Consider the following 12,228-nt stretch of genomic DNA (forward strand, 5'->3'; position numbering starts at 1 on the left):
CTGCTACCAAGTAAACTACATTTTTTTTCTGCAAGCAAACAAAAATATTTTGAACAGTTTGAACTAACCTTGACAAAAATATGCTGGGTTGAAGGTTACTTTCAAATAAAATGTTCAATGTCTAATTGAGTCCTCTTCGTATTCATGACATCAAAACCTTTAACTTGCCGACTGCAGCAAACCAAAAATGCGTCTGCTTCTGTGTGTCGGATTTCGCAAGTCGGCCGTTATGATGCATATTTTGAGCGACAAAAAAATTAAACACGGTTTATTTTAATGTTACAAGAGCATCATAATCTTAGAATTTCATTTTTTTAAGACTAACTAAACTAAAATAAAATACATTTTAATTAAATATTTATTTTCCAAATCTACAGGGAGCCGCAGCAGAGGGATGAAAGAGCCACTTCAGAGCCGCCGACCCCTGATCTGGTCACTCTGTGGTCTTCACAAAGCTTGGATTTTCACTGACGAAGTGAGTACCGCTGCAGTGCTCCGTGAATATTTTTAATATTCCTTATTTTTATATTAAACCGTCATTGTAATATGTCCATATTGGATGGGGCCCTGCTGTGATCTAACAGGTGGTAGAAATCTCCTGTGATCCCAGCCACGTCTCGGAGTACCAGAATGCATTTACACAATGATTCTCTAGTACTTAAATTAATTATTATAATTATTATTAATTACAAAAGAATTAACATAATCGTGTTTATTCCACTGACTGGGTATGAACGATGTACTATGCAGTAATGCTATATTTATAATGTGTTTACAATTGGGGAATTTTTGAGAAGGCAATTTTAACCTGTGCTCACCTGCTTGAGGTAGTTGTAGTTCTCTGGCTGCAGGAGCTTGTACTCCTTGCGTTCCTCCTCAGACACGCCCACCAGCAGGTAATAAAACACATGGTAGTTTCTATGTGAGATTAAAAAAAGGTAGTTAACTAGAGAGTGAGATAAACATGATCACGCTCCAACTTAACCAGCTGTGTTTATATTACACCCCACCAGGAGTTGTTTTTCCACACCGATAATATGTGGGAATCTCACCTAGTTCTCACATGCTAGAATTCATCACTGATAGAGAAGGCTGCTAAAATAGAAGTCCATGGAAAATACCTAGTATGATACTCTTTATTAAAAAAATAAAGTCTCTGGGACTAAACTATATAAGGTTAATGGTAAGAACAGGTTTTTTGTTTTGTTTTTTTTTTTTACCTTTCATTCTTTTCTCTGGAAACCAAGCGGGATTTCTCCAGCAAGTACTTCTCGACCACTGCCCTAAAAAAGCAGAGAACAATTGATTTACATGATCCTTGCCTTCCTTGCTGCATGTAGTGATTGATTATGAATCTGGCCTGCTGGCTGTCAATTGTCAATAGGAGTCAAGGTTGTGAGAGGCTTTTGGTCAAAAGCACAGCAGAACAGATGGCCTGAACAATACTACAAACCAAACAAAGACTCACAAGTCAAAGTGATGCGACCATGCGGTTCAGAGCTGAGCTATTCGAACACACAGAACTGAAAAAGTGCTAGACCGATTATTCAAAAACATAGATGATTACTGAACTCATCCATTTCTCTGATTACGATTTGTGCCAAAAATTTGACATGTTGTATTTAGAGATCCTCAAGCCTCAGACTGGTCAGATAAGTCACCATCAAAATACATCTTGCAAAACAAACAAAAACAAAAACCCCATAGTCTTAGGATATAACAAAAGCAAAAGACTTACTGAGTGCTCATCAATGGAGTGGGGTTGACTGCATGGGGCTGCATTCAGCCAAAGAACAATGAAGTGCATGAAAGCATCCTCTCAAGCTGCTTTGTTATCAGGTTTATTGAGCCTCCTTGGTTGCCGTACTCACACTGGTACAGCCCTGCTATTGTTTCGCTCTGAGCACGTGCACCGCACACAGCGCCAGCTGCGCATATTGTTGTCCAAAGGAGACTTTTTGACAAAGACTCAGACACAAGACAAAAGTGCCCATTGCACCCAGCATGACCCGTTTTTTTTCCGCCGCAATGAAAGCAGCTTGCTGTGCATCTGCACTGGATCTAATCTCTGCCTGACTACAAGCAAGTGTTCAAGTGTGTTTAATTATCACCATCTCTGTTGCGATGGGAAAAACAAGAGCGCAGCAGCAGAAATCCCAAAAAAAGAAAGCTGTAGTATAAACCCCTAAAAGAAACCACTAATGAGTGCAAAGAACGAGCAATTCTGATGATTTTGGTAACAATGGTTATACATTAACACAGTTTTGCGAGCGCACCTCTAAAATATAGCTTGTTCGTTCCTATGCATCGGAAAGTTATCATTAACGCACTGTTTATTTATTGATTTGTTTCATGCAAATCACAGCAATACACTGCCCACGATGTTTAAATGTTTCGCTGCCTTCAAATCCGCCCCAGAAGATCCTGTGTATGAATTGTAATTACGACATGGTTGGTGTATCTTTGGGCAGAAATAAATGGCATGAGAAAATGTTTGTGTTTTGTTTTATTTTTCTATCATCAATGACGGAAAGTATACATTATCTTGAATAACAGATGAACTGAATACTTAATGTGCAAAATGCTCATTTAAATCTTACCATCCATTGTATCGTGTCATGTCTATATTGATCACTTCAATGACTTTATTATGGACACAAAAGAAAAGCCAAGAAAAATTCCCTGATTTTAATGAAATCCTGACATTGGACATTACATGACAAATAATGAAGGTTATTGTGTACTTGAAATGTCACCAGTGTCTCATATTTAAAAATAATACCTATAATAATACAAATGTACCTAAGCACTGCATATTGTTGTGGCAGGCAGATATGATGCCTGGATCACAACAAACATGAGATCTGTTTAAAGACTGTTTAAAAAATAATAAATCAACCAACACTGTTCTAACGAAGTAATAACCACAAAGAGTGGATCCTTGCACACAATCCTAATCCTGAATTGTGACATGACCTTTCTAAAAGGTGAATGAGTATCATATAATTTGCTGGTGATTCATAAACTCACACTCACGATTAAAAGAACGTTATTTTTCTGCCATTGTCTAAAACAATTCTCATATAGACCTTATGAAAAAAGATAAAACTCTAATCTAAGCGGAACCATCACCACTGCAAGAGTATAGAACAGTTCCTTATTTCTAGTCATGCACATTCTTTTAGGGTTAAGAGAGGAAATGATACATGAATTTGCACTGACGTGCATAATAACCACACAAGTTCTTCAAAACCCTGTTTCTCATGTAGCTCTGCTTCATGTGTAATTTCCACCCTGTAGAGTTACCTTCTGATCTTTATGAAACACATCTGGGTTAAATACACAGATGCTGAAAAAATGAATACACAACTGGATATGCTGCTAATGACTTCACACATTTGATCACACGATGCAAAACAGATGTGACAAACTCACCCCCGGACCACTCCACTCTCCAGGTAGTTGACTTGTATGAACTTCCCAAAGCGGCTGGAGTTGTTGTTGTGGGCTGTCTTTGCGTTGCCAAATGCCTAAACAAACAGATGAATGGTGTATTAGGGAAAGAAAAACAAAACAAAAAACAAAAAACAAAAAAAAAAAAAAACAAAAAAAAAAAAAAAAAAAAAAAAGAGTGGTACATTCCAGTCTAGGAAAATTCTTTGCCAGGAGAATTATTATATTATCTTTTTTTATGCTGTATAGCCACCTACAAGACGTCGGCCACTGAATCTGTTAAAAAAAAAAAAAAAACAGGACACATCTTTCATACAAGCACAGAAAAGGTGTTTTTTTAAAAATCTCTTGAGGTTAAGAACATACACACACACAAAACCATTCCACTTCTCAAGTTACCAAGAAACAGCAAAGCATAAATTCCTCCGGCCTGAAGATGTTGGACAGTTACAGCTTTAACATTTATGCAATTCCTGTCTTTTATCAGTGCTGTGCCTAAGTCAGAGGCAAACAAACACATTTCTTCTAAACAGTGTTAGAGATGTTAATATCGAATCGAAACAATAACGTATTAGTGTGAATCTGTGATTTGCAGCAGCTCTACTTATAGAAAATTAGTTATTTTAATTACTACTTAGTTATAGACGTTATACAGTTATAGAACACTTTCTGACGAATCAGATTCAAGCTTTCCACAAACACATAACACACCTGTCAATGGATACATCTGAAATGTAGAACAAAATAGCTTCTTTGAATGCAACAGTAACAATGAAAGCTAGTCAGACCTATAAAGTATAAAAAATTGTGACCCTAAAAAATAAACTGCAAAGATAAACTGCAAAGATTTGCAGATAAGCAAATCCACACAAGATTTTAGTTGTTTTTTTTCTGCTAATTCAGCCTTCTAAGAACCATTTTGCCTTTCCATGGGCTAGAGAGCCATCTCAGAGCCAAGTCTACGACGTTATACAGCAACGTTAGCGCAGCAGCTGCAAACACAAACACAACATCAACAATGGCGGATGTTACTTTACTGTTAATGCGCATGGCTTTGCGAACCTACATTGGCATCCAAACGCCACGAATCCTGATTTAAAAATCCCTGCAAGAAATCCCCTGACGCAAGTGGTTCTTAAGTCTAGACCAGCAATTGGTGCAACTTAAGAACCACTTTTCCTGGTTCAGGGCTGGTGCTTTGGGTGTCAAAAAAGAAACAACTGATTTTAAATTAGGCTATGGCTCTAAACCAGCACTCAAACTGCCTTGGTGGAAAAGGGGCATCAATGCCCCTATATTCAGACCAATAATCATCAGCAGCATTAACTCAGTAACATACAACATTGTCAAATATCTTTCTACCATTCTAGCACCACTGGTTGGACACGTGAAACACCATATCCATAATACTGAAAAATTTGTCTCCAAGATCAGGGAACTGAAACTGGACACTGAAGAAACAATGGTTTCTTTTGACATCACATCTCTCTCCAAAAGGTGTCCCCACCACCCACCAGGACAGCACCCTCAGCACTAGAAGCAGCCTCAACCCAGACCAGATCTGCTCTCTCCTAGACCTGGTTTCAAACCTATACATGGAGGAGGGGAGAAATAGGTCCACAACCCCTTTCGGGGACCAACCCAATGGTTCAGATATGTAGAAGACACCTGGGAAAAGATAGAAGTAGTACAGGCCTTCACAGATCATATCAATGCAATTAACACCAAGTTTACCAGCAATTAACACCAGCAAGTTTACACCAAAGACAGCAGGTTGGCATTCCTGAACTGTGCAGTTCTCATAGGGATTGCTGGGAAGCTAGAAATAGACATATTCTCGAAAGCCACACACAGACAGGTGCCCACTGATTCCCACCACTTACTGCAAGTCATCAGGACATTACAATAACTTAAAAACCTAAAAGTTTTTTTTTGGACATCACTATATACATGTTCGCTTAAAACCCACCAACACAATAAGGACTCGTCTACCCCAAAGACACCTAAACACAAGAAAAGCAATATAATTTACGTGGCCTGGTATAGTGAGTTGTGTTCAGAGCTCTACACTGGAGAGACTAAACAACTACTACATAGACGGATATACCAATACAGAAGAAGCAAAACCCCTGGACTTGAATCGGCTGTACGCCTGCATAAGAAGGACAAAGGGCACACATTTGAGGACAATAAGGTAAACATCTTGGACAGAGAAGACAGATGGATTGGGAGAGGAGTGAAGGGGGCCATCTATGTCCAGGTGAAAAATTCTTCTCTTAACAGAGGTGGAGGTCTGAGGAACAACTGGTCTCCTATTTTTCATGCTGCTCTTTCATCCATGCACAAGATCAAGACCCCCTCACAAATCTACCAGGAAAGCCACACCTAATGTCCCCCATTCACGTTACCCCAATACTTCAAAACACCCTCCACCTGCTCTCCTTCTCTAAGGTTGCATCTTAACAACCCCCTTTACTCCTAACACCTCCCACCACTCTCACCTTCTCCATGTTCCTTTAACAAGGTTATCCATGGAAAGGAGGATTCTTAACCAAGAAAGACACAAAATCCTGTCAACATTTCGAACCATATCGATCTAACTAGAATGAAGTCCAGTTAACATGACTCAACTTCCAGATATGATAAAACATGGTTTTAAAGGAGATTCCTCTTGGGGTTTATGCTTATGTTACTAAGTCATAAGTCATTACATTGAGTCCTCAATGTAAATTCTGCTTCAATCTTCAAAATATGATAAACAGAATCTAAACTAGTATTAGACTGATTGCCACAAATTGGTAATTTAGTTTCTGTCGTGATATATAAAAATAGACAATGGGGTGCACTGGCCATGCTTGTATCCACTTCCTCAGCTATATGAGGCTAGAGGTGGTAAGAAGAGACAGAATATATATATATATAAATATATATACAAGAGTATATATAACTGGACTGTGCGTTTGTGTGTGTGTGTTTTTTTTTTTTTTTTTTTTTTTTTAAAAGGGGGTAACGACAGGCAGCGACATTGAGTCAGTCTGTGATTAACGAGGCTTTTGGTGCTCCAGAACACCCCCAGTTAATGCCAACCTCAGCCAGCGGGCTTAAAAGCATGAATAGCGCTCACTGTTTACCAAGCACAGGAAACCAAATGCAAAAAGGACAAAGTGACCCGGGTGCATCCCAAATAGGACTGCTTTTGTTCCATACACCAACCAAAATGTGAATGTGGATGTTTTTTTGATAGCCATTTTAGAGGCCATACATACACTGATTAATATGCCAGGCACAGAGTCCTCAATCTGTGTCTTGAACCAAAGAAAAGACATTCTGTGTCTGAAGTGTATATAATTTTAATTGATGTACACAAGCCCTTGCTGTAATATGTACAGTGTATTATTGAATACTGATTTGTTTTACTGATACCCTGATGTTTCTGAATAAGAGTCTCATGCTGCAATTGCCACGTTTCCAAAAATGTTAAATATTTGAGGAGTTTGATTAGACTGATATTGCAAAAATAAATTATTTAACACAAAGGAAAAACATTTAAAAAATGCTCTATATAATAAAATATCAACAATTTTTGAAGATTCAGTACAAAATGAGTTTACTTTGCTGATCACTTGCTGAAACTGGGCAACTTTTTTAAATAATTTTTTCCCTAACTGCTGCTCATCAGTAGATTACTAAAACCCTCATAGGCCTCTTTACTGGCCCGGACCTGGGACAGCTTCGCTGGTTGTTCCAGGCTTTTGTCATGAGATCAAGTGTTTGAATCCTGGCAATGCCTTAGCCTTCTTTGGCTGGGAACCAAGGGAGCAAAATTGGCAGTGTCATTGGGAGGGCATGTCTGTTACAGTGATGCTAGCCAATCACAGGTGTCTGTGAGCACAGAAGAGGGCGAATACACTTCTTCCAAGCATGATTCTTCCTGCTGGGAAAGATGCACATGTTTGGCTGGTGGGTGGAAAAATTATGACAGCAAAACAGTTTATAATCCTAAATTTCCAGAAGATATGTGCATCCATTTGGAGCCGTGTTGAATTTAATTTCTCATTTACAGCTTGTGTAAATTCAGTTAGCTGTCTGAAACAAACAGGTCCAGTAAGACTTCTTAATGCTCCAGAGAGAAATAATTCAGATTCTAACATGCCTTAACAGACTGGCTGTTATTGTCTGCGAGACAAAGGGGCATGAGGAAATGGCTGCAATTGCCTGAAGGGGAATACCTCGTCTTCATTTCAAAATATCTACAGAAATGAAGAGGCAAAAAGGGTGGACAAAGATTCAAAATAAATGAAATGTCTGATTAATTCTGTATTGGACCTTTATTAGCTGTAAATATCCTCAATTAATCAGAACCTTGAAATGTTAAATGGAAATGTAAATATTTACATCTAAACATGCATGTCTGTGTCTTTTCCCCTGTACTTTATTTGCTTTGGGTTTCTTGTCTTACTTCTGTGGTTCTCTGAAACGGCCTTTGGCTATGGAATCATGCTCAGTTAAACTTATTACTGGCTCTATATAAAGTGGAACAACTGACTGCTCAAGTCAAAAGAAAGGCCAGTTTGGAGGAGTATAATCTAAAACTACAAATAGCCTTCATGTCTCACTTACAAATCCACTCCAGTGATCCACAAATATAATGTGATGCAGTGACATGCAGTAACAAAGGTCTTATTATCAAACAGAAGCAATAGGCTGAGAGCTTGCAGGCAAATAACACTCAGGAATTCACACGATCGTTAACTATAGCTCTTTTTATATTCAGCCTGTGAATTCAGCCACAATCACAATTTTCATCAGCCTGTGTGACCAAGAAATTCCCCCACATTAGCTCTGAGGCCTCAGTGATGATCACAGTCAATTAGTGTTAGTACCTACATGCACAAATTAAACTGGCAGTGTGCTAACATAGCTACACACTTTACTGATCTAATTGACTAACATGCTTACAGCTTAGGAGAATGGTATTAGTATCCAATAATAATAATTAAACAAGTGTTGGCAAAAAAATAAATAAATAAATAAATAAAAAAATAAACCACACAAAAAAACAAACAAACAAACAAACAAACATTAGTAAAGAAAGATAATTATAATGTGTGACATGCAGTGTGTTTTTAAAGAAAAAAAAACTTTGTTTTCTCTCATAAGACATTTTATTTTGGATGTACACGACAGCCGAAACTATATGTACACAGTGCATAAGGAAATAGAGTAGATGTAGCTACAAAAAAGATTAATGTGAAAGACACTAGTGCTGAGAAAGATGCTAACACGAATCTATAGATATAGCCTCTCATATTACTCTGAGTTTGTCTTTTATTAAAATATTTTGGCTCAAAATATATCTTCACATTTTCCTGGACACCTTGCAACAGGTAGCAGAGACAAGTAAGGGATAAAACACTCAAGCTGTTGATATATGGTGAAATATTCTATACACTTGGGTGACATAATGAAGTTACTGTTACCTCTTTTTAAACTAACAATGAAATAGCAGATCATGATCGTGTTAATTTCAATTCTGACAGCAGCTGTAAACGCTCCCTTACTAGCCTCTATTTTTTTTCCTCCCGTCATCAAACCATCCAGCAGCAACTAAATGACTATCTGAAGTTATGTTTTTTGGGGGTTGGCAAAATAAAACATGACCCACAGCTGCTTCATCTTTGTGTTCTAAATTTGTAGACACTTATAAAAATCAATTAAAATAACTACAGTAATATGCGTTTTGAATATACTCCCACATGGTCATATATACTCAGGGTCATGCCTTATACACACCCAAATATGTGAAAACCCACAGTTATTACAATGGATTAAAGGAAGAAGAGGGTAAAAAAGGAAAGAAAAAAAAAAGAAACGTCAGATTCTGGGGACTTCCTGAGGAACAATGCATCTTTGAGCCAATAAGGAGAGATGAATAGCAGCAACCACTTCCTGTTGCACAAAAGAGTTCTGCTTCCTGTCGGCTGAGACACAGAACTGTAGGAAGATCAGTGTGCATTAAATGTCGGGCTGTGGTAGAAACTAAAAAGCACTAGTTTACAGTTTAAAAGCTCACCTTGATCCATTCATTTGAAAGGCACTACAGAAGTACGTCATAAATATCTGTTATAATATCTTTCCGTAAGACGTAAAATGGCACAAACGCATTAGTCATGTGCTCTGACATATAGTAAAAAATGCTATCAGCTATGAGTATGTCGAAAGGACTGGATGTTATTCTACTCCAGACAGTTGTGTAAGGCATGTAGAGACCATGATAAAAGCAGACCTTTAGCAGAGAAATAGTGAATAAAGAGAAACCTGTCTGACCCGTCTGTGCACTGCTTTGGGATCTGTGGGTGGCTTGGAAAGTTTCCTAAAAACTGCAGCACCAACAATTACACCTAGGTTACAGTGATCAGACGACTGATTTGAAACTGACAGAAATCCTGTGCTAGTGAACAAGAGTTTACAATAACTGTGTGGATGCAGAGGGAGGGATTTAAAAAGAAATCCACTTTCCTTGCTTATTTTTCTTAAGCCAAAATAAACTTTTTGCTGATTGCTTGGGATCCTAAGATACAATGTCCAGTTTCCACCAGTAACAAGTAAAGGTGAAAGATAATATGACTGCACGCTGATATATATCATATAAATAAACTCTCAAGATTTGACCTTTAACAAATGCTTACTTTGAGACCCAGCCAGATGGCCACACAAATCTGATTGGCCAAAGACTTGGCAGTCACTAGCTCTTTTAGCGCGCTACGTCAGAAGGTCATTGCAGAAAGAAAGAAAGAGATGCGCTACAGAAAGACTCAAATATTCTTTATAGAGTTTTTATATAACTGACTTTAACGCTCCTTTAGCACTGTTGCAGACGTTATTCCTTTGACCACCCATGACTGTGGCTCTACACTTTTAGAAATAACAACTAGGATCATGCCATTATAGGGAAGTAATCAAATGTGGTGGTGTGATTCCGATAACACCCTCAAGTTTGCTTATTTTGTTTCTAGAAACCAGAGCATTTATATAAACCTGTGGTTTGAAGATGCACAACTGTCAGAGATGTGTTTTTATAAAGCATTAATCAGCACCTTTGACCAATTTCAGATTTCAGCAGTGCCGTTATGTCCAACTGAATTGCATCAGTGTCCAAACTAAATAACCTAACACTCTCAACGTCACTCAAAAGTGTAGCACTTAACTAGTGCTAATTTATAAATTATAACAGATAGCATGATAATATAAGCATCCAACACTTCATTTATCATTTAACCATTAAATCAAAATGCAAGAAAAAAAGTCTCTAAACAGGCTCATTCCTGCAGTAGACTGCGTGTACAGCCTTGTTTTATAACTGCTATGGTTGCAACCTGATTCTGTTCTGAAACAAATAAAAGAGTTTTCTAAATAGCATGTTTATTAACAGTGCAAACAGAGACTGACATCATACTCCCTCGCATTCACAAATATTTCCACTGTCCCCTGAAGCTTAGGCCTTTTACATCACAAATCCATCTCTTCTACGTTATCATGAGACAAAACACACAACTGTTTATAGGCAGACCACATGCAATCAAAGCGTTTTAAATGTGATTAAGCACAGACATGAAAATATTCCTTAACTGTACTTAGATTTCAGTGTTTGATGATGTGCAGTGGATAACATCTGCAAAAGCCCTGGGTGCATATATAACTGAGTACCTTTGCAAATGTCCAAATTACACTGTACATTACAGCAGCAGCCATTTAATGATGTGGAATACATTTCTTAATGTGCAAATCTCTCAGTTTCATGCCATTTCATATTTCGGGCAGCCAAAAAGATTAATTAATATTGGACTTTTACAAATACAGACGTGTTCCGTTAATGATAAACAGTTTTGCAGGTCTTTACTGCAAAAATAAGCAAGGAGGAAGTAGCAAGCTAACCCAAGCCTGTGGAGGGACGAGGAGCATGCTGACAGAAGGGAAAAAGACGTCTAGTTCTGCCTAAAAAAGAATGATGCTTTAAAGGGGATCTCACAGTCTGTCTTCTTTCACATGGATATCCTAAAAAGGAACTATGCGCTGTGGTATTGCAAAAGAGAGAAAAGAGAAACTTGAGTCGAAGGGAATCAAGCATCTGTTCTTACTTTGTGTAACAACTGTTAGATAGTTTTGACCAATTTGTACCCAAATTCTACATTATGAGTTTAGAGAAGGATTTTCAACGTATTATAACCTAACCAACTCCAAAACAAACCCACACACACACACAGCATTTATCAAACATTTAAACATACTGATACTGGTGATAAAATAGTCATTTCACAAAGTCTGCATATCCCTTCTGAACAATGATCAAAATTATGCAAAAAGATCAAATCCCCTGAAAGTTCTACTTATCTAGACACTGACTGATGAATCATGAATGAGGTTTTTGAGAATGACTTCAACCACAAAACAGTTCTTGCATTCCTATTCCTATCTTGCTTTCCTACTTAACACATTCAGATGTGGCATCATTCAAGCTGCAAGTTACAATAAACTGGCACAATTCAGAGCACTAAAATACTTGATACAGAAGACGACAGATGACTGTGTCAGTGCAGGTCAAAATATATATTTAGATTTGTTCTTAAACATTGCTGTGAGTGAGTATCATTTTCTGCACTGTGCATTTTCATTCCCGGTGTGGGCCACATGGAAAATTCTAATTCAAATTCAATTTATTTGTATAGCGCTTTTAACAATTCCTATTGCCTCAAAGGGCCTTTTTACACCTGGTCA

The 12,228-nt window shown here is 37.8% G+C and overlaps 1 protein-coding gene across 1 annotated transcript in view; it reads right to left on the reverse strand.

The window, feature by feature from the left end:
- si:zfos-588f8.1 overlaps window positions 1–12,228 on the reverse strand; it is a 57,334-nt gene that overhangs the window by 28,174 nt on the left and 16,932 nt on the right. The window contains exons 3-5 of the mRNA XM_060883285.1: window positions 3,436–3,530; window positions 1,221–1,283; window positions 819–918 (exon numbers count right to left, since the gene is read on the reverse strand). Coding sequence (XP_060739268.1) covers window positions 819–918; window positions 1,221–1,283; window positions 3,436–3,530 — 258 coding nt within the window. The remainder of the gene's footprint in view (window positions 1–818; window positions 919–1,220; window positions 1,284–3,435; window positions 3,531–12,228) is intronic.

Source organism: Tachysurus vachellii, chromosome 1 (genome assembly GCF_030014155.1).
Source record: "Tachysurus vachellii isolate PV-2020 chromosome 1, HZAU_Pvac_v1, whole genome shotgun sequence".
Taxonomy (NCBI): domain Eukaryota; kingdom Metazoa; phylum Chordata; class Actinopteri; order Siluriformes; family Bagridae; genus Tachysurus; species Tachysurus vachellii.